The 17972-nt window shown below is 48.4% G+C and overlaps 1 protein-coding gene across 7 annotated transcripts in view; it reads left to right on the top strand.

The window, feature by feature from the left end:
* The window catches only part of TNRC6C (trinucleotide repeat containing adaptor 6C), a 115292-nt gene that overhangs the window by 82087 nt on the left and 15233 nt on the right, over positions 1 to 17972 (top strand). For 5 of the 7 annotated variants that reach the window (XR_009731465.1, XM_061392680.1, XM_061392678.1 and 2 more), the window contains 8 exons: positions 1844 to 2010; positions 5241 to 5321; positions 6570 to 6627; positions 8745 to 8887; positions 10302 to 10475; positions 12760 to 12906; positions 14975 to 15094; positions 17779 to 17862. Coding sequence is in view for 6 of the 7 variants with exons in the window: in XM_061392680.1 (XP_061248664.1) it covers positions 1844 to 2010; positions 5241 to 5321; positions 6570 to 6627; positions 8745 to 8887; positions 10302 to 10475; positions 12760 to 12906; positions 14975 to 15094; positions 17779 to 17862 (974 nt within the window). In the remaining variant the exon portion in view is untranslated. The remainder of the gene's footprint in view (positions 1 to 1843; positions 2011 to 5240; positions 5322 to 6569; positions 6628 to 8744; positions 8888 to 10301; positions 10476 to 12759; positions 12907 to 14974; positions 15095 to 17778; positions 17863 to 17972) is intronic. The other 2 variants (XM_061392679.1, XM_061392677.1) reach the window with 1 other exon arrangement.

Raw genomic sequence — 17972 nt, 5'->3', positions numbered from 1 at the left:
GGTTGCCATTCTCTTCTCCAGGGGATCTTCCCGACCCAGGGATTGAACCCGGGTCTTCCCGCATCACTGGTGGATTCTTTACCATCTGAGCCACCACATTTTAAGACTAATGTTAAACTTAGACTGTAAAGAAATATTTGCCTTGTCTGATAAATGAAGGAAAAGGAGCTTTTGAGAGAAGTCCATGTTCTCCTTTTAAAAGAAAAAAGAAATGATGGTTAGTAGCCTCCAGGCTTCTTCAGCAGAATTCTCCTACCTGTCATTCAGACAATTTAAACCTGCTCTTTCACTGAACAGGTGGATAAAGCAGGTCATTTTTCTTTTTGAGATTGGGTTTTGAAAAATATATTACTCCACAGTTTGACACTTGCCTTGCTTTTGCTGCCTAGTAAACAAAATTCAGCTTTGGATTCTCTCTTTTTTTCTTTTTTTAAAGACGAGAAAACATGCTGTGTTTTCCTCCCATTGTTGGAAAGTATAATAAGTGTACATAACGTGTGCATCCTTGTTGTCCAGATCATGTTCACCAAGTGGAATTGTGTAGCGTGTGGCTGCTTTACAGTGTGAGACTTGTGACAGTGGTATGAATGTAAGTTGACTGGTTTAAGTCCGTGTAACATCAGTTGTTCACATGGGTGCAAAAGCGCTTTTTTTTTTTTTTTTTGAGATTATTAAGATCTTAAAAATGCAGCTTTATTGTTTCAGTGTTTTGTTACTTTGTCAGCACTGGACAGTGTTCTCTGTGTGCCAACCGTTTTGCCGGATTCTTTATCCCATTCATTGTAAGTGGGTAAATCCCATCCCATTTATCCCATTCGTGTCACTTCTTGGAAACCTGAAGGATGGGAAGCTCCTGGGTGTGTAGATCCCGGTGTCGAGGCAACGTATTTGTTTGTATCATTTGTCCTCGGAGGCCTGATGACATGCCTGGCCACCTTGTAAGCCTCAAGGCTTCATCGTCTTATAGACTGTAGCTAACTGTAGTGTCGCCTGATCTTTGGTCTTCAGATTGCCCAGGAAGGAGAGTTTGGGGTGACTTTTACACCAAAGATTACTTTGTATTTATTTAAGAAAGGAGAAAACAATAATATCCTGAAATTGAAACTCAGTGTTCAGCTTGCCTCTGTGTGAGCCCTTGGCTGTGTCCCTCCTGTCGTTCTGGGAGCATCTCCTGGGAGCTAGTCAAGAGTGCAGGCTGCTGAGCCTGAGCACGGACTTTTCAGGATCCTCAGGCGGCTCGGGTCTGGTCGCACCGGGGGAGCACTGGTGCGCGTGGCGTGCCACGTGACTCGGAGGCCTGTGATCGTTCTCAGGACTCTGCCTCTTACCAGCATCTCATGTCACTCGGCGACGGCCACCTTCGGTAACCCCCAGGATTGATCGTTAGAATGTCCATGTTTCAAAACGACCTCTAGGGACTTCCCTGGTGGTCCAGTGGCTGAGACTCCACGCTCCCAATGCAGGGGGCCCAGGTTCCATTCCTGGTCAGGGACCTAGACCCGACGCACCGCAACTAGAGACTCCACGTGTCGCCAACCTGGATGGAAGGCCCCACGTGCCACAGCTAAGACCTGGCACAGCCAAATAAATAAGTGGGTTAAGGGTGTTGGAACAGCACAGATTACAGACAGCTGGAGTTTGAAGACAAAAACAGACGTACGTATACACGTACATTACATATCCAGCACGAAAAATTAAGTTCTTAGGTGTAAGAAAGGACAGAGGAGTAAGAGGTAGGCGCTGTACAGCCCTCTGTCCTGCCTCCCCTCAGCGGTGTCACAGGGCACCCCTGTCTGCTTTGGGAATGGTGACTGATACACGCTCCTGCTCCCTCTTTTTCTAGCTTCAAAATCTATGCAAGAAGGCTGGGGCAGCGGTGGGGACGACGCGAACCTCGGCGCCAGTCAGTGGGAGGACGAGGACGGGGGCATGTGGAACAACGCGGCTTCGCAGGAGAGCCCCTCTTCCTGCAGCTCTTGGGGGAACGCTCCCAAGAAAGGGCTCCAGAAGGTGCGTGTGGCCCCGGGGTGGGAGGGTGAATGCTGAGCCCTGCGCGGTGTCAAGGTGGTCTCTCCAGTTAGTGACAGAGAGAGCCGAGGCTCTCAGAGTGCCCTGAGGACCCTGGGGGTCCTGAGGCCCTCTTAGGGGGTCTCTGCTGAGCGCAGAGCGTGACACGGCATTGCTGTCACAGCAGCGTGAAAGCAGGGACTGATGGGTGAATCCAGATGCTTCCGTGAAGCCGCACAGTGGAGAGGGGTCCAGCCAGGTGTGACAGTGCCACTTGTCTCACCAAAAATTTTTGTCCTAGAAAATATAATTGTTTTCCATTAAAAAAATATTGTTATGTTAACATATAATGGGGCACGTTGTGCATGTATGTGCGTGCGTGCTCAGTCCTCTTGGACTCCTTTTGACCCCTTGGGCTGTAGCCCACCAGGCTCCTCTGTCCATGGGATTTCCCAGGCAGGAATACTGGAGCGGGTTGCCATTCTCTTCTCCAGGGGATCTTCCCAACCCAGGGATCAAACCCACATCCCTTGTGTCTCCTACTTGTCATAGGACATCAAAAAAAAAAAATTATAATAACCTGAATGTACATTGATGGCATAAGTAGTTAAATTATGCTACCTCCATATTATGAAAAACTAAAAAAAATTTTTTAAAGAAACTTTAAACATACTCATATGAAAAGATCACCAAAATATATCGCTAAGTGAAAGACAAAGCACAGAATCTTTGTCTAGCACATCCCCGATTTTAGGGAGCAGAGGAAGAGGAGAGAGAAGTGGATGTGTGAGTCACACGCACACTCCTAACAGCCTCTGTAGAATTCAGAACTGTCTGGAAGGATGAGAAAGCAAAGGAGAACTCAGCGGACTGGGCGTGGAGTAGGAGGAAGATGCTTCCCTGTGCCCCTCGTTTCTGCTCTCGAATCGTGTGAATGTATTATCCGTTTAAAACAATTCCAGTTTGAAAGCCACTCAATTGGCAGTTAGCAGAGCCCAGAAACTAAAACCTGGGCTTCAAATTAGGTCTTTTCACAGGCTGGCTAGCAAAGCATCCAATTAATGACAGGACCAGAAACACCGAAGTGGTGAATTAAAATATTGTGTATTTTTGGCAAACCTGGCTCTGGCTGCACAGGAAGGATTGTAATCACCTCCAGAGAGGCTGCTTCCTTGAGAAAAGCCAGCATGTTCGTTTACAGTCACCTACAAACTGTGCCCTGTGACTCTGGCACTAGTGGAAAAGGACCCACCTGCCAACGCAGGAGACATAAGAGACACAGGTTCAAACTCTGGGTCCGAAAGATTCCCCTGGAGGAAGGCATGGCAGCCTACTCCAGTATTCTTGCCTGAAGAATCCCATAGACCGAGGAGCCCGGCAGGCTATAGTCCATGGGGTCGCAAAGAGTCGGACACGACTGAAGTTATTTACCAGGTTCCCCCCCCCTTTATTTATTTATTTTGAGGCTAATTACTTTACAGTATTGTATTGGTTTTGCCATACACTGACATGAATCTGCCACGTGTGTACATGTGTTCCCCATCCTGAACCCCCCTTCCACCTCCCTCCCCATCCCATCCCTCTGGGTCATCCCAGTGCACCAGCCCCGAGCACCCTAAATCATGCATCGAACCTGGACTGGCGATCCGTTTCACATATGATAATATATATGTTTCAATGCCATTCTCCCAGGTTGTTTTTTTTTTTTAATAAGCTTTTTAAACTTTATTTCTTTATTTTTGACTGCCCTGGGTCTTCATTGCTGTGCCCTGGCTTTTCTCTAGTTGTGGCGAGCCGGGGCCACTCTCCGGTTGCAGTGAGCGGGCTTCTCATGGCAGTGGCTTCCGTTGTAGGGAAGCGCTCTAGGCGCTCAGGCCTGTATGGTTGTGGCACCTGGGCTTCATTGCTCCTTGGCATGTGGGATCCTCCTCAAGTAAAGTAAAATTTAAAAACTCGACGCACATGCCCATGGAGGGTACTGGTGGGCCAAGAGGCATCACCTCCGAGTTGAAACCATCTCTGGCAGTTGGAGTCAGGAGCCTGGCATGGCCCCTGGGGTCGAACCCGAGTCCCCTTAGTTGGGAGGCGGCCTCTTCCCCCAGGTACCTGCAGGGAGTCCCAGGCCCGGATGTGAAAGCGCTGTGAAGGATAGTTTGTATGAGGTGTGGATGCGTCGTTGGACCCCCCTCCTTGCAGGAGGCCCCGCAAAGGCCCCGCGGCCCCCTCTCCACCCCGCCCCCCTTTCCTCTTCGGTCAACTCCCTCCTCCTGTCTTCACCCTCCCCTCACCACTGTCTCCTCACTGTCTTCTCCGCCCCGAAGGCCATGAGTTAACAGAATTAACAGGTTTTTTCGTTCCTTTCATCTTGTTGTCTTTTCATCCTGTTGGAATGAACACCCTGTATTTTGTCATCTTTTAGAAGAAAGCTTATAAAAGGGCACAAGCCATGTAATTTTTAGTAGATTTTATATGGTTATTACAGGGTTGTGTTCAAGGGAGCACCTAGCATGCTTATCTGATCATGGATGCAGTTCCTATTTGTGATGAACGAAATGCATCCTCTGAGGGGAAAGAATCATTATCTTGCCTTTTTTAAGTCCATACATCACACACACATGCCAACTGCGAAAGCACCCTGAAGCATTCTGTAGCAGAAGCCACCAGACACTGTCAGGTGGCGGGGAGCGCAGCGTTGCTCAGGCTAACATGGGGTGCTGTGACTTTAAATCAACATGAGCTTTGGGCGTCCCCCATTTCTGGAAGAAATGCATTATTAAAATGTGGCTCATGTGGACCTAGAGAATATCATACAGAGTGAAGTAGGCCAGAAGGAAAAAAGCAAATATATATTAAGGCATCTAAGTGGAATCTAGAAAAATGTTACAGAAGCTCTTGTTTGCAGAGCAGAAATAGAGACACAGAGAAGACAAATGTATGGATACCAAGGGGGAAGGGAAGGGTGGGAGGAGCTGGAAGATTGGGAGTGACACGTGTACCTATTGATTCTATGTATAAAATAAATAACCAACGAGAACCTACTGTACTGCCCTGTGGTGACCTGAATGGGAAGGAAACCCAAAAAAGAGGGGACAGGAATACATAGAGCTGCTGCACTTTGCTGTACAGTGGAGACTTAACAGTATTGTCGAGTAACTCTACTCCAATAAACAGTAATTCAAAACAATACCACAGAACCTGCCTCATGGACTTTCTCCTCCCACCCTTGGTTCTAGGGCATGAAAACATCTGGCAAGCAGGACGAGGCCTGGATCATGACCCGGCTGATCAAACAACTCACAGACATGGGCTTCCCGGTGACTGGCCCCCGTGCGCTGCCGCGTGTGTCCTGCCTGCGCCGCCCTGTTGCGTCCGGTGTCTACCTTTGTCACGTGCAGCGCAGGAGGGAGACTCAGGGGATGAGCTTGTTGGCAAAACCTAACTCGTGCATTCCCTTTTCACCTGGGCACTCCTGCTTAGGGGTTAGGATTTGCTTTGAACGACAGCAAAGATCCACATCCTTTCTGTCTGGAAAGGTGTGAGACCCTTTTACTAGAATGAAAAACGATGGGTGACTTTTAATCTTCATTGGCTTATACAATTTTCTATTTTCTTTTCATCTAAAAGTGAGTTTTCATTCATTTCTGCAAGGTTGACCAAGATCTCAAGGGAGACCTCGGTATAAAGCACTAAAACCTTGCGTGCAGATAAAGAAACCCAAGCAGACCTGTTTGGTGCCCGAGTTTCAGATCATGTGTAGCGAGAGCTGGAGATCTTAGGGTGTGCCTCTGAAAATGGCTCCCCATCTCTTCAGTTCCCAAGAGCCAGTGGAAGCGTTCAGATCATGAACCATACCTCTTGCATCTGCCGAGTAGTCCCTTCAGATGTCTTCTCTCCAAATCTCTACTCAAATGAGCGTTTACCTTTTGGTTGCCATGGGTGCCCCTTCGGGATGGGTCTGGAGCGGCCCCAGACTGGAAGAGGGGACCACATACTTCTCACGGGGTGCAGGCCCCTGACCCCACACGCGCTCAGCCCGGGGCCCAGCCTCCCCACCCACTGCGAGGTGATGGGCCCAGAGTGGCCCCGCAGTACTTCAGCATCGAGCCTGCTTGGTCTCCACCAAGACTAGTCTGTTTCAATCCGAGAGATGATTATCAAAATGCATCCATTAGTACTTGTTTTGTGTTATGTTGTTTTTACATTTTTTGGCGAAAAGCAGTCAACAACAGACAATCCTGCAATCTGACTCTCCCCATGAGTCCCTGCGGCTGCCCTGGGAGAGGTCACGCTACTGACCACAGGGTCAGTGACAGGACTCCCCCGGCCATTTGGGGTTTAAAGTCGTCTTCCCTCTGAAAATCAATTCAACACGTTTTCTTCTGACAAGGATTTTTATTTAGAAGACATTTGTCTCTAACCGCAGAAGAAAAGTATTTCCGGTTCCTAAACGGAGCAGCGTCAGGTCACTACTGATTGCGTCCCTGCGTAACGGTGCCCGAGCTCTTCACAAGCTTTCATTCTGTTACCACACCTCCTAATGAGAACTCCGCTTCCCTCCGCAGAGAGAGCCGGCTGAAGAGGCCTTGAAGAGCAACAACATGAATCTCGATCAGGCCATGAGTAAGTGCAAGGACGCACCTCAAGCACACTTTGTTTTAAAGATATGGGTTTGTGAGTCTCAGTGTTCTGAGTCATGGGTCAATGGTTGAACACGTGCTCAAGAGACAGGCCACCCGTAGGGTGTACACCTGCCGCAGGGCCAGTCCTTCAGGACGGGTGGTCTCCGGGGACAAATGGCCAAGTGCCACATGGAACCATGTCTGCTTTTCCTGTTTCTTTTTCTTTTCTTTCATTTCTGCAACAAATAGGTGAATTGATACTGTCCTCATCTGTTTTGAGGAGGAGATAGTGACCCTCTTAGAGAAAGGTGCTGGGGCCCCGTGCCCAGCTTGTTGCCTGCTGAGGGAGCCGAAGTACTGAATGAGGAAATACTGAACCCTTGCTCCTTGGGGACACACAGGGATGAGGTTGTGCAAGCCTCTGGCCACAGCACTTCTGTCAGCCAGTCGATACGTTAACCCTGGGTGTGGGGGGCTGTGAGGAGAGTTGAGGTTTTTTTTCCTTTCCTTTCCTCTGGCCACAACCTGCAGCATGTGGGGTCTCAGTTCCCCAACCAGGAATTGAACCCACACCCCCTGACAATGGAAGGCAGAGTCTTAACCACTGGACTTCCTGGGAAGTCCTGTGTGTTTGTGTATAATACATATGTGTCATGAATAATCATATGCCAGCCATGTTTCTTTATAATAAAACCTTAGCTAAGAAGGGTGACGTGACCCTGGGTAGTTAATAATGATCATAGATTTTGTTCAATTTTCTACTCACACCAATGCCATCAGCTTTAAAAAAAAAAAAAAATTCTTGTTTAAAAAAAGAAAAATAAGTCATCATCTTGTGAGTCCACAAACGTATCTGCTTTCCGTCTTTTCTGAAGCTTCATCTCGCACTGTAGATGTTACTGTAGCTCCCTCCCCACAGCCTTACACACAGCTGGTGACTCTTCCTGTTCCAGCTGCACCCCCTTGTTGCTCATCAGCAGCTGCTGAACAAGGCAGGCGCCATGCAGCCTTCTAATGCTCAGGACGTTGGCTTGGGGACCATGGGGACCATTGAAATGACCAACAGAGGGCACAGAGATGTCACACCTGACCCCACATAGACCACGAGAAAGACACTTGTCACTTTGTGAGAGCCTGAGCCAGGAGAGCGGAGAAGGCAATGGCACCCCACTCCAGTCCTTTTGCCTAGAAAATCCCATGGACGGAGGAGCCTGGTAGGCTGCAGTTCATGGGGTCGCTAGAGTCGGACACGACTAAGCGACTTCACTTTCACTTTTCACTTTCATGCATTGGAGAAGGAAATGGCAACCCACTCCAGTGTTCTTGCCTGGAGAATCCCAGGGACGGGAAGCCTGGTTGGCTGCCGTCTATGGGGTCGCACAGAGTCGGACACAACTGAAGTGACGCAACAGCAGCAGCAGCAGAGCCGGGAGGGAGGGAGGGAGGGAGGGAGGGAGAGAGAGAGAGAGTGTATGTGTGTGTGTGTGTGTGTGTGTGATCTGGGGTTCGGACTCTTCCCCGCCCTGTATGTGTCCACAGATGACCCAAAAGCACTGCGAGTTTTGATGTGGGGGCTACAAGTGTATTCTAGCAAGTAGGTGAATTCAGCAGCTCAGAATTCACAAATAATGAGGGTCAGACTTTATAATCGCATGCAAATGCCAGATGTGTGGTGTCAGCTGCCAGGACAGAGGGCCCGGGCATGATCTGTAGGGAGTTAGTCCTGCCTCCCCAGAGCTTCGAGGCAGTTGAACAGACACCAGTCCCTGAATCGAAGGAGCACAGGACAGACCTGTCTGGTTTGTGTTGTCGTGTCCCCAACGTCTGGACAGGTCCTTGCAGCGGAAGGGACTCAGCAGGTGGAAGTTGATGGGTATGAGGCGGGACAGCTGGGAAAAGGCCCTCTTTGGGAAGGAAGGGCCTAGCCCCCTTGGGGCAGGTGTGGCTGATAGGGAGCAGAGGCCAGACCACAGCCTTCCTCGCTTGGCCCTGTCCTCTTGGGGTGAAGGTCTTGACTCCTTCCCTGAGATGTCGGCTGGCACCCGTCTGTGCTCAGCACTCGCAGCCAACCCCCTGGGCATCTCGTTCCAAACGCTGCCTCTGTCTGCTATGCCCCAGGCGCTCTGCTGGAAAAGAAGGTGGACGTGGACAAGCGTGGACTGGGAGTGACCGACTACAACGGGATGGTCACCAAGCCCCTTGGCTGCCGCCCACCGATCTCCAAAGAGTCTTCCGTGGACCGCCCCACCTTCCTTGACAAGGTATGCGTTTAGGTGGCTTTTTGTTTGTTTTTAACAAGACATGTTTTTCATTTTTACTGTGTTGGATTAGAAAGTTACTGGACTGTAATATTTAAGTGACTTTTACCCATTTTTCTAGTATATGTGAATGTTTGACTCAAAAGAGGTAGTGTTATAAGTATTTCATATGATGTGATGAATAAAAATACTGAAATTGAAAACTGATTTTCATGCCAGTGGGTAAACTTGGCTGCTTGAATTTGTCCTGTAGACGAGAGTCATCAGATTTCTATTTTATGGTCTTACGTGCACAGTTCTTCCCATTGGAAATGAAGTGTTACATGTTTAATCTCAGAAGAAGGGTCTAGAAGTGGTTGGGCGTGGGCCTTGCTCGGATGAGCCACTTCAGAAAACCCACAGGTGTGGGAAAGTCACCTTAGGTGTTTCAGCAGGTGGAGTCGCCATTTCACTCCCCTCAATACTGGCCTGCTTGCTGCAGTTTCTCCAGACTGGTGTGACCTCAGAGGGGGTCACACCAGTGACAGCTTCACAGTTTCCCGTTTAGCTCGATCAAAATGTCTGGCCTTGAGAAAAATAATAGAAGCAAGGAAAGACAGCTCTAAAGCAGACAGACACAAAAAGCAGGCTCGCAGGAGAAGAGGCGAGAGTTGGTCTTTGTTCTCAGATACACAGTGTCTTCAACCAGAGCTCTACGCAATGGAGTCCTCACTGTGCCCGGCACCACTGTGTCCGAGGACATCGGAATTTCAGACAACAATGAATCATTTGTGACCATACTTAGTCTGCAATATTATCAGGCGTTTATCTGAAATTCCAGTTTAACTCAGCATCCTGAATTTTTATTTGCCAAGTGTGGGACCCTGTCTTATTTCTGTATCTTTAAAATCTGAAATAATACTCTAGGCTTGTTGTGAAGTTAGATGAGGTAAATTTACAAAGGACCTGATGCCTCAGTAAATGTAAAAAAAAATAATAAGGTTTTTGTCTGCTTTATAATTTACCTTATTATTAGGTTAAGTCATATGAAATCAAAAACAGATGAATATCAGCAGATCTCAACCTAGTATATACCTAGAGCCTTGTTAGTAAGTTCTCAGAGGAGCCTGTTTGTTTGAAAACGGTGGTTAAAGTGTTTTCCAACTAAGACTTATGCTGTCTCTCTCCTGACTCCTCCCCATAGGCAGGGCTGGTAGTGAAGAGACTATGTAAGCTGACATGTGTGTTTGTAAAATAATTGTTAAAATGAAAACAGCGTCTTAATCCTGTTTCTCTTTTTTCTTTTCCCCTCTTCCTTTTGCCCATTTCTCCACCTCTCGTCTACACGTTTTTGATCTTTTACTCCTTTATGTTCATCCACACTCCTGTCTGCGTCCTGGGAACTTGTGCTTTGTGTGTGGACGGGCCCTGCCCACAGCTCACGCTTTCTTTCCCCAATCAGGATGGCGGCCTCGTGGAAGAGCCCACGACTTCACCATTTTTGCCTTCACCAAGCCTGAAGCCCCCCCTTTCCAACAGTGCACTCCCCAGCCAGGCCCTGGGCGGGATTGCCTCAGGGCTGGGCATGCAAAACTTGAATTCTGCTAGACAGGTAAGGCTGCTGGCAGAGGCTCACCGGGGTCTCCTTTATGTGCCTTTAAATCAGTGTGTTTGAGACATGAACTTTATTTTTAATTAATACCTGATGTGAAAATACCACTGAACCTGTAAAGGGAACTGAACTATGACAAGGATTTCCTTTCAAGTGAAGTACTGCTGTCAAGAAATGAATCCAATTCTAGAAATTTAACCATGTTACCGGAAATGCTTCAAAATTATTTCTACATGTAACTGAAATGTGTTTGCATTCAACACCCTTGGTGCTAATGTACTGCTCATGAAGTGACGCGGGCTACAGGCAGTCTTTAGCTGCTGGATCTATTCACAGGTCGAGGCGGTGCTGTTCTGTCTCTCCTGACCATGGACACCTTAAATGCATTATTAATCTGCAGGAAAACACCATACTCTCCCTTCTTCCCCAGAAATAGAGATGACAGCTCCTGCAGGTTCTCAGTGGTTTTCAGAGTGATTTTGGCCTCGTTCCCTGCCTTTGACAGTCGTGGAGAAGGTGCAAGTCACTGTCAGACGTCCGTGAGGCAGGACCTGGGGTTTTGAACGATGGCCGCCTCATGTCACTTCTCTCCCCTGGGATGAAATGACATGAAAGCAAGCACATGTCCTTCCCGTCCCTGGAACTGTCCTTGGTTTCCTCCTGGCTGAGGCTCACACGCACACAGCTCTGAGCCTTCTCTTCCAGCGATGCTGTGAGGTTGGGGGTGGCCAAGGCCAGTTTTCAGCAGCACCCCAGTCCACGGAGTCCCCACCGCTGTCTCATGTTGTCCATGGGGCTCATCAGGCGGCAGTGGAGGTTTCAGCTGCCGTCGGGGACTCAGAGGCCAGGCCAACGGCCCCGAGGGTCAGATAACTCAACCAGGAGACAGAAAGAAACACTCAATATAGTTCCTGTATTTAACACAAACTTACCAGCCTGAATTTGTCCATATATTCAGGTTCAGGTCTTGTTGAGCTCAGTTATATTTCCTTTTAGAAAACGTTTTCTCTCTGGTTAGTGATCCCTGCCCGTTACCCCAGCACAGATGGTGCCCACACCCGCATGTGTGCCAGTCCCCTGCGGAGCTCAGGGTTACTTTAGTGCCCTTGAACATGATGGGCTTGTCGTGGGCTACCTAAAACCAGCTCTGTGTGGCTTCTGTGATCTACAGATGTGAGTAAGCTTTGCAGGCGGATTTTCTGTCATCTGTACCCAATTTGAACAGCATTTCTTTTTTTTCCAACTTTTTATCTTATGTTGGAGTATAGCTGATTAACAGTGTTGTGGTAGTTTCGGGTGGACAACAAAGGGACTCGGCCATGCGTATACGTGTGTCCGTCTCCTCCCAGCTCCCCTCCCGTCCAGGCTGCCACGTAAGGTTGCGCAGAGTCCCCGTGCTGCACAGTTGGTCCTTGCTGGTTCCCCACTTTACTTACGGCAGTGTGTACACACCCGCCCCAGACTCCCTAAACATGCTTCCCCCAGTCCTCCTTCTCGGCAACCATAAGTGAACAGTACTTTTTTATTCTTTGGATCATGGGGCTTTTGGTGGAAAAGAAACCTCACTTATATTGAAAATCATTATCTTAATCTGTATTTTCTCTCTCTCTTTTTTTCTTTTAGTGTGTATGTCTTGTGTTGTTTTTTTATTTATTTTTTAATTGGAAGATAATTGCTTTATAATGTTGTATTGCTTTCTGCCATATGTCAGCATGAATCAGCCCCCTTGAGCTATATGTATGCTCCCTCCCCCTTGAGCCACCCACCCCATCTCACCCTGGGGTTGTCACAGAGCACCAGGCTAAGCTCCCTGTGTCGTATAGCAACTTCTCACTAGCCATCTGTTTTACACATGGTAACGTATATATTTCTATGCTACTCTCTCAATTCATCCCAGCTTTTCCTGCTCCCACTGTGTCCATAAGTCTGAACAGCACTTTTTTTTTTTAAGTCCCATCAGTTTAATAATAATAATAACAAAAATGGAAGATGGAGGGGGCAGGAAAGAGACCTCTGGGACAGGGGCGTAGGGAGCCCTGCTCATGGCGCCAGGCCTGGCCACTGGGCCCTTGGTATTGCTGTTGCTATGAGCTCAGGGGGGCAGCAGTTGTTCTGTGGGGGCCGCCCTTCACCTGGGTCGGAGGACCCTTCTGGGACATGCTGTGGACAGCCCTCGTTCAGCCTTCCCTCTGGTGCGAGTTGTGCGTGGCAGGAATCCGCTGCGGTTTTGCCCCCGCCTGCTCCTGCAGTGACGATGTAACCACCCCTCCCTCCCCATCCGCAGACACCGAGTGGCAATCTGGGCATGTTTGGCAGCAGCGGAGCAGCGCCCGCCAGGACCATGCAGCAGCCGCCGCAGCCGCCCGTGCCGCCCCTGAGCTCCTCCCAGCCCAGTCTCCGTGCTCAAGTGCCTCAGTTTCTATCCCCTCAGGTCAGACTGGCGCCCGCGTCGCAGGGAGAGTGGGCCAGCCCTCGCGCGTGAACCCGTCCACCCGACCCTCCTGTCCTGGGAGGCATGCCCAGACCCCTCCCCGAGGACCGGGCCCCCTCCTGTCAGAGCGCTTGGGCCAGTGGCACACACTAGTGACGGGACGTCTGTCCTGGTCGCAAGAAGATTATTCAGATGAACCCGCTGAATTGCCCTAGACTGGTGGGGGAGCAAAGAGGCTCATGAAATTGCTTAGGATGTAAAAGAAACTTCTTAGAATCAGTGAAGGGCTGAATAACGCTTCGGTGACAAACTAAATGGGACAACATATAACAGTGCCTACGTTACAGACTGTCAGTTATGTTTATTTAAAAAAAGAAAGCAAACAGAATTCAGAAAAAGGATGATGTTTTGTGTAACTATAAAGCATTGTGTCAACTTTTTTCATGATAATATCGTTTACTTTTAGAACATTCCATTATTTTAGACTTTGGGCTGAGGTTTTCATTATAATGTTACAGTCCTCATTACCCCTTGTAAGAATGCTCAATAATAAACTAAAATGGTAAATCATAGAATTTTATCCTTGGGTTGGGAAGATTCCCTGGAAAAGAGAGTGGCAGCCCACTCCAGTATTAGAGTCTGGGAAATCCCACGGACAGAGGGAGCTTGGCAGGCTACAGTCCATGAGGTCGCAGAGTCGGACACGACTGAGCAAATAAACCACCACCACACTTATTACTCTGTAATTGTTTAACCTGAAATGTATGCACGGAGTTGAGATGGCTGAAGTCTGGGTAAAAGAATAGTTAAATTTTGTAAACAGAATACACTCTTAAGATACAGTCTTTAGCCGCTACAACAAAGAGGCCCCAAAATACAGACCCTCAGACAAGACAGACAGGTACTTCTTGCCCAGGCAGCAGTGCAGAAAGCAGCAGCTCTGCCTGAGCCACGTCCCAGGAGGAAGAAAGACGAGAGACAGACCCCTTCCACTAACGTCCCACCACCTGGACTTGGTGACTCAGCCACCCCAGCGAGAGGGGCCTGGAGGCAGGGAGCAGCCTTCCCCACTCTCTGCAAACCAGCGTGTCCTGAAGATCACTCATCTGTGCGCCTTCATTTCAAGTGAAGGCTCTTAATGTGTTTTCTCTAAATTGACTTGCCTGCTTAGATAAATTTATTCTTGAAACTTTACATGTCCATCATAAATAGAAAAATCAACGTTTTCCTGATACCCGTTAGATGACTATAAAAGTAAAAGACGCCCTTCCGTGTACTACCTAAGATCACCTTGTGTAAACGTGTGATAAACGTACAAAGCACGCAGTGGGGAGCACCGAGCTGGCCAGGGCCAGGCCCCCGACAGCGCGGAGCAGTGAGCTCCAGGTGAGCAGGGAGGAAAGCTGAGTCACGGTCAGGGCTGGCAAGTCACGTGAGTGCCTGTGCCACACGGAGCCTGGGCATTTGGGCCCCCCAGGAGGAATGTCTGGTCCCACAAGCAGGGAGAGGCCACTGCCTGAGCCGGTAAACTTGCGGAGGGGTCATTTCGCGCCCTGTAATGAGGACCCTCTGGTCAGGTGGTGGTGCCGCCGCCTACTGAGCTCCTATGGGGATCGGTCCCAGCTGCCTGTCCGAGACGCAGAAGCCTGCCTCGAACTTCCTCCCAGGAAGGCATAGTGAAGTGAACATGCCTTCACTGTCTCCAGGCCTTGAATGATGCCCGCTCATCTTCACTTCAGCAGAAAACAGAATCAGTAACCGATAGGAGTAACACAGCACCTTAGAGCATTCATTCGTAACTAAAATATTTGGAGGAAGATATCTCTTTATTGCCTTCTGTCACTCCCTCCTTCCCCTCCTCCCTTCCTTTCTTCCTTCTACATTCTCTGCTAAAACATGCTAACTACTAATGCTGGAATGTCTGTAAATATTTTAATGGCTTTTGAAGTTCACTCATGAGACAAATACGACTGTCATTTAATCAATCAGTTTTGAACCTTGAAAAACTACACAGACAAGTAAATGTTTGAATAGAGTTCATGTCTAATGGTGCATTTTGTGTTAACAGGTTCAAGCACAGCTTTTGCAGTTTGCAGCAAAAAACATTGGTCTCAACCCTGCACTATTAACCTCGCCAGTTAATCCTCAGCATATGACGATGTTGAACCAGCTCTATCAGCTGCAGCTGGTGAGTCAGGGCAGATCTGCTCGGGTTGTAGGACGTGGGAAGGGCATTCTCCACGTGTTCACGGGCATGAACCAGGAACGCGCACACCAGCTGATAAGCGTAGTTACTTTTATGCTCTTCTTCACATCAGGGAATGTCGCTGAGACTTTCAGGAAGTTGGTAAACTATTAAAAGCGTTAGCGGACTTCCCTGGTGGTCCAGTGGCTAAGATTCCAAGCTCCCAATGCAGGGGGCTTAGGTTCAATCCCTGGTCAGGGAGCTAGACCCCACATGCCACAACTAAGAGTTCAAATGCTGAAACTTTAAAAAAAAAAAGTCACACGTGTTGCAACAATGATTGAGGATCCTGTGTGTCGCAACTAAGACCCACGCAGCCAAATAAATAGGGTAATATTTTAATAAATAAAGATTTAGGAAGTTCTTCACTCCAGGGCATTTCCACTAGGCTTTGTGAATTCTCTGGCCCCTTCGTGATCTCCGTCTCCCCGTCTGACAGTTAGGCACGTCTGTCAGCACTCAGCCAGCCTTTCTTATCCGAACACAGAACCAGCAAATCACTTCCTGGATTTTGTCTAAATTCTTCTGAGATTGATACACATAGATACCATTCTAGAAGCAAAAGACAAGTTACTTCATTACGTACAGTATCTGCCTCAGAGATTAGGACTTAATTCTCTCAGAATCCCTCTTGAGAAAGGCTGATGTAGTCTAATACTTCTTGAGAGTTTTATAGTTTAACATACGTTGAATTTTTAATTTTCAACCGGCTTTGCTTTTACCATGTAACACCATGGCATTGTATCCCTCGATGCATCCTGAATTTATATTCCCTGATGGACCCAGCGTTTGTTTCTTTCTTTAATATGTTGACACCTGATTTGCTTAGACATCTTGTCCAACAGCTTCATCTCGCAGAAAATTATCAGGAGTCATGAAGGAAGAAAAGAAAAGGCTCAAAGAGACAAAACCATGTCAGCCTTTCCTTATAGGGGAACCTTTCCTTACAGGATCAGGCTCTCAGTCCTGACCCTTTAGCATTTGTTAGACACACATCTGACCAGCCTGCGTGTCTGGTCCCCGGTGGTGGCCAGGTAGGGTGTGAGTGTCCTGGACGAGCCGAAACGAAGTACCCAATGCCCTGGGCCTGGGTTCCAGGCCACAACTGGACTTCATTCAGAAAAGGGAGCCTCGGGAACTTCCCTGGCGGTCCAGTAAGACTTCACTTTCCAATGCAGAGGGTGCACTTTAGATCCCTAGTTGGGGAGCCAAGATCCCACATGCCTCATGGCCAACATAAAACAGAAGCAATATTGTAACAATCCAATAAAGACTTTAAAAATGGTCCACATCAAAAAAAAGAAAAAGGAGCCTCATGGACTGTGGTGTAAGGCCCCAGGGCCATCAGCGCCAGGAAGGGACCACTGACCTCAGGGGAGGACAGGGAGGAGCCAAGAAGCGTGCATACTGTTCAGCACTCTTCCTACAGAGGAGAACGGCACCCTCCTCCTGGGCGCACTGCAGGACAGCTGGATTCTGACCTCGGCTGAGCTCATTCTCGACAGTACTGACATTCGGGAATCCCTTATTCATAATTTTTATTGACCCCTGTCATGTAAAAGATCCCAAGAAAGTATGGAAGTATGTTTACATTTTGTGTGTTCCATTTTAAAAACAGTGTGTATGGCGTTTTAACTTTTTTTACCAGAAAAATTGGTGAAATGATGTTTTATGCATCCTAAGGTTAAGCTTTAGAGCCTGTAAGGATTCAGCTAGGCATTTTATTCCTCTGATTTACGGATTAATGAGGCTTCATGATATAATCTCTACTTCTGTTTGGATCCTATTTCAATAAATCCTCTTGCCCCAAACATCCCCCCAAAATCCATGCTGTAAGGAAAAAAATTACCATATTCCGCCAACTTTAGAAACAAAGGATCCAGCCTTCTGCATCATTGTGGGAAGACTCTCTGATGACCGTTCTCACCAGCTTTGTGGCCGGAGTCAGGGTGGTGGAAGTGCCACAAGCCTGGATCTCAGGCTCCCTGTGGACTGAGACCCCACACAGCTCCTGGTTGCCTATGAGCCCTGGAATTATTGTTCTGTGACTGTCTGGGGCAGCCGCTCACCACCGTCCTGCCACACTGTCTGAACCATTCTGGACACCTTGCATATTTATAAGGAAGAAGAAACGTTTTCCCCCCTCATTTCTTTTAGTTTGTATGAATCAAGCAAAGTCTATGCAGTAGAAAGGTTTTGGAGGACTTCCCTGGTGATCCAGTGGATAAGAATCTACCTGCCAATACAGGGCACACGAGTTCGAGTCCCTGGTCGGAGGAGATCCCACATGCCTCAGGGCACCTAAGCCCATACGCCACAGTTGCTGATCCCAGGCACCTAGAACCTGTGCTCTGCAACAAGAGAAGCCCCCACAGTGCAAAGCCTGGGCACTGCAGCTAGAGAAAGCTCACACGCAGCAATGAAGACCCAGAACAGCCAAAATAAATAAACACTTAAAAAGGTTTTAGAAAGATGTGTCTCTTTTTGAAAATGCCTCACAATATGCTTAAAACACAGCATGGTAAGGGGACCAACGAATCTGGGCCATTTTTTCTTTAATGTACAGAAGTCAAACCCCTTGTTGGTGGCTGTCTTGCAGTCTGCTGATATTTCTCTGCCATCCCCAGGCATACCAACGTTTACAGATCCAGCAGCAGATGCTACAGGCCCAGCGGAACGTTTCCGGACCCATGAGACAACAGGAGCAGCAAGTAGGGGCCCCCGGACAACAGAGCCGGGTCGCTGCCCACCCCCTCCCCCGACCTTGTCAGGCTGTCGCTGATGATGGCTCTGCCAGGCAGCCTCCCCTTGAGAAAGGCCC

The sequence above is a fragment of the Bos javanicus genome, chromosome 19, assembly GCF_032452875.1.
Source record: "Bos javanicus breed banteng chromosome 19, ARS-OSU_banteng_1.0, whole genome shotgun sequence".
NCBI lineage: Eukaryota > Metazoa > Chordata > Mammalia > Artiodactyla > Bovidae > Bos > Bos javanicus.
This window is presented reverse-complemented; position numbering and strand designations above follow the sequence as displayed.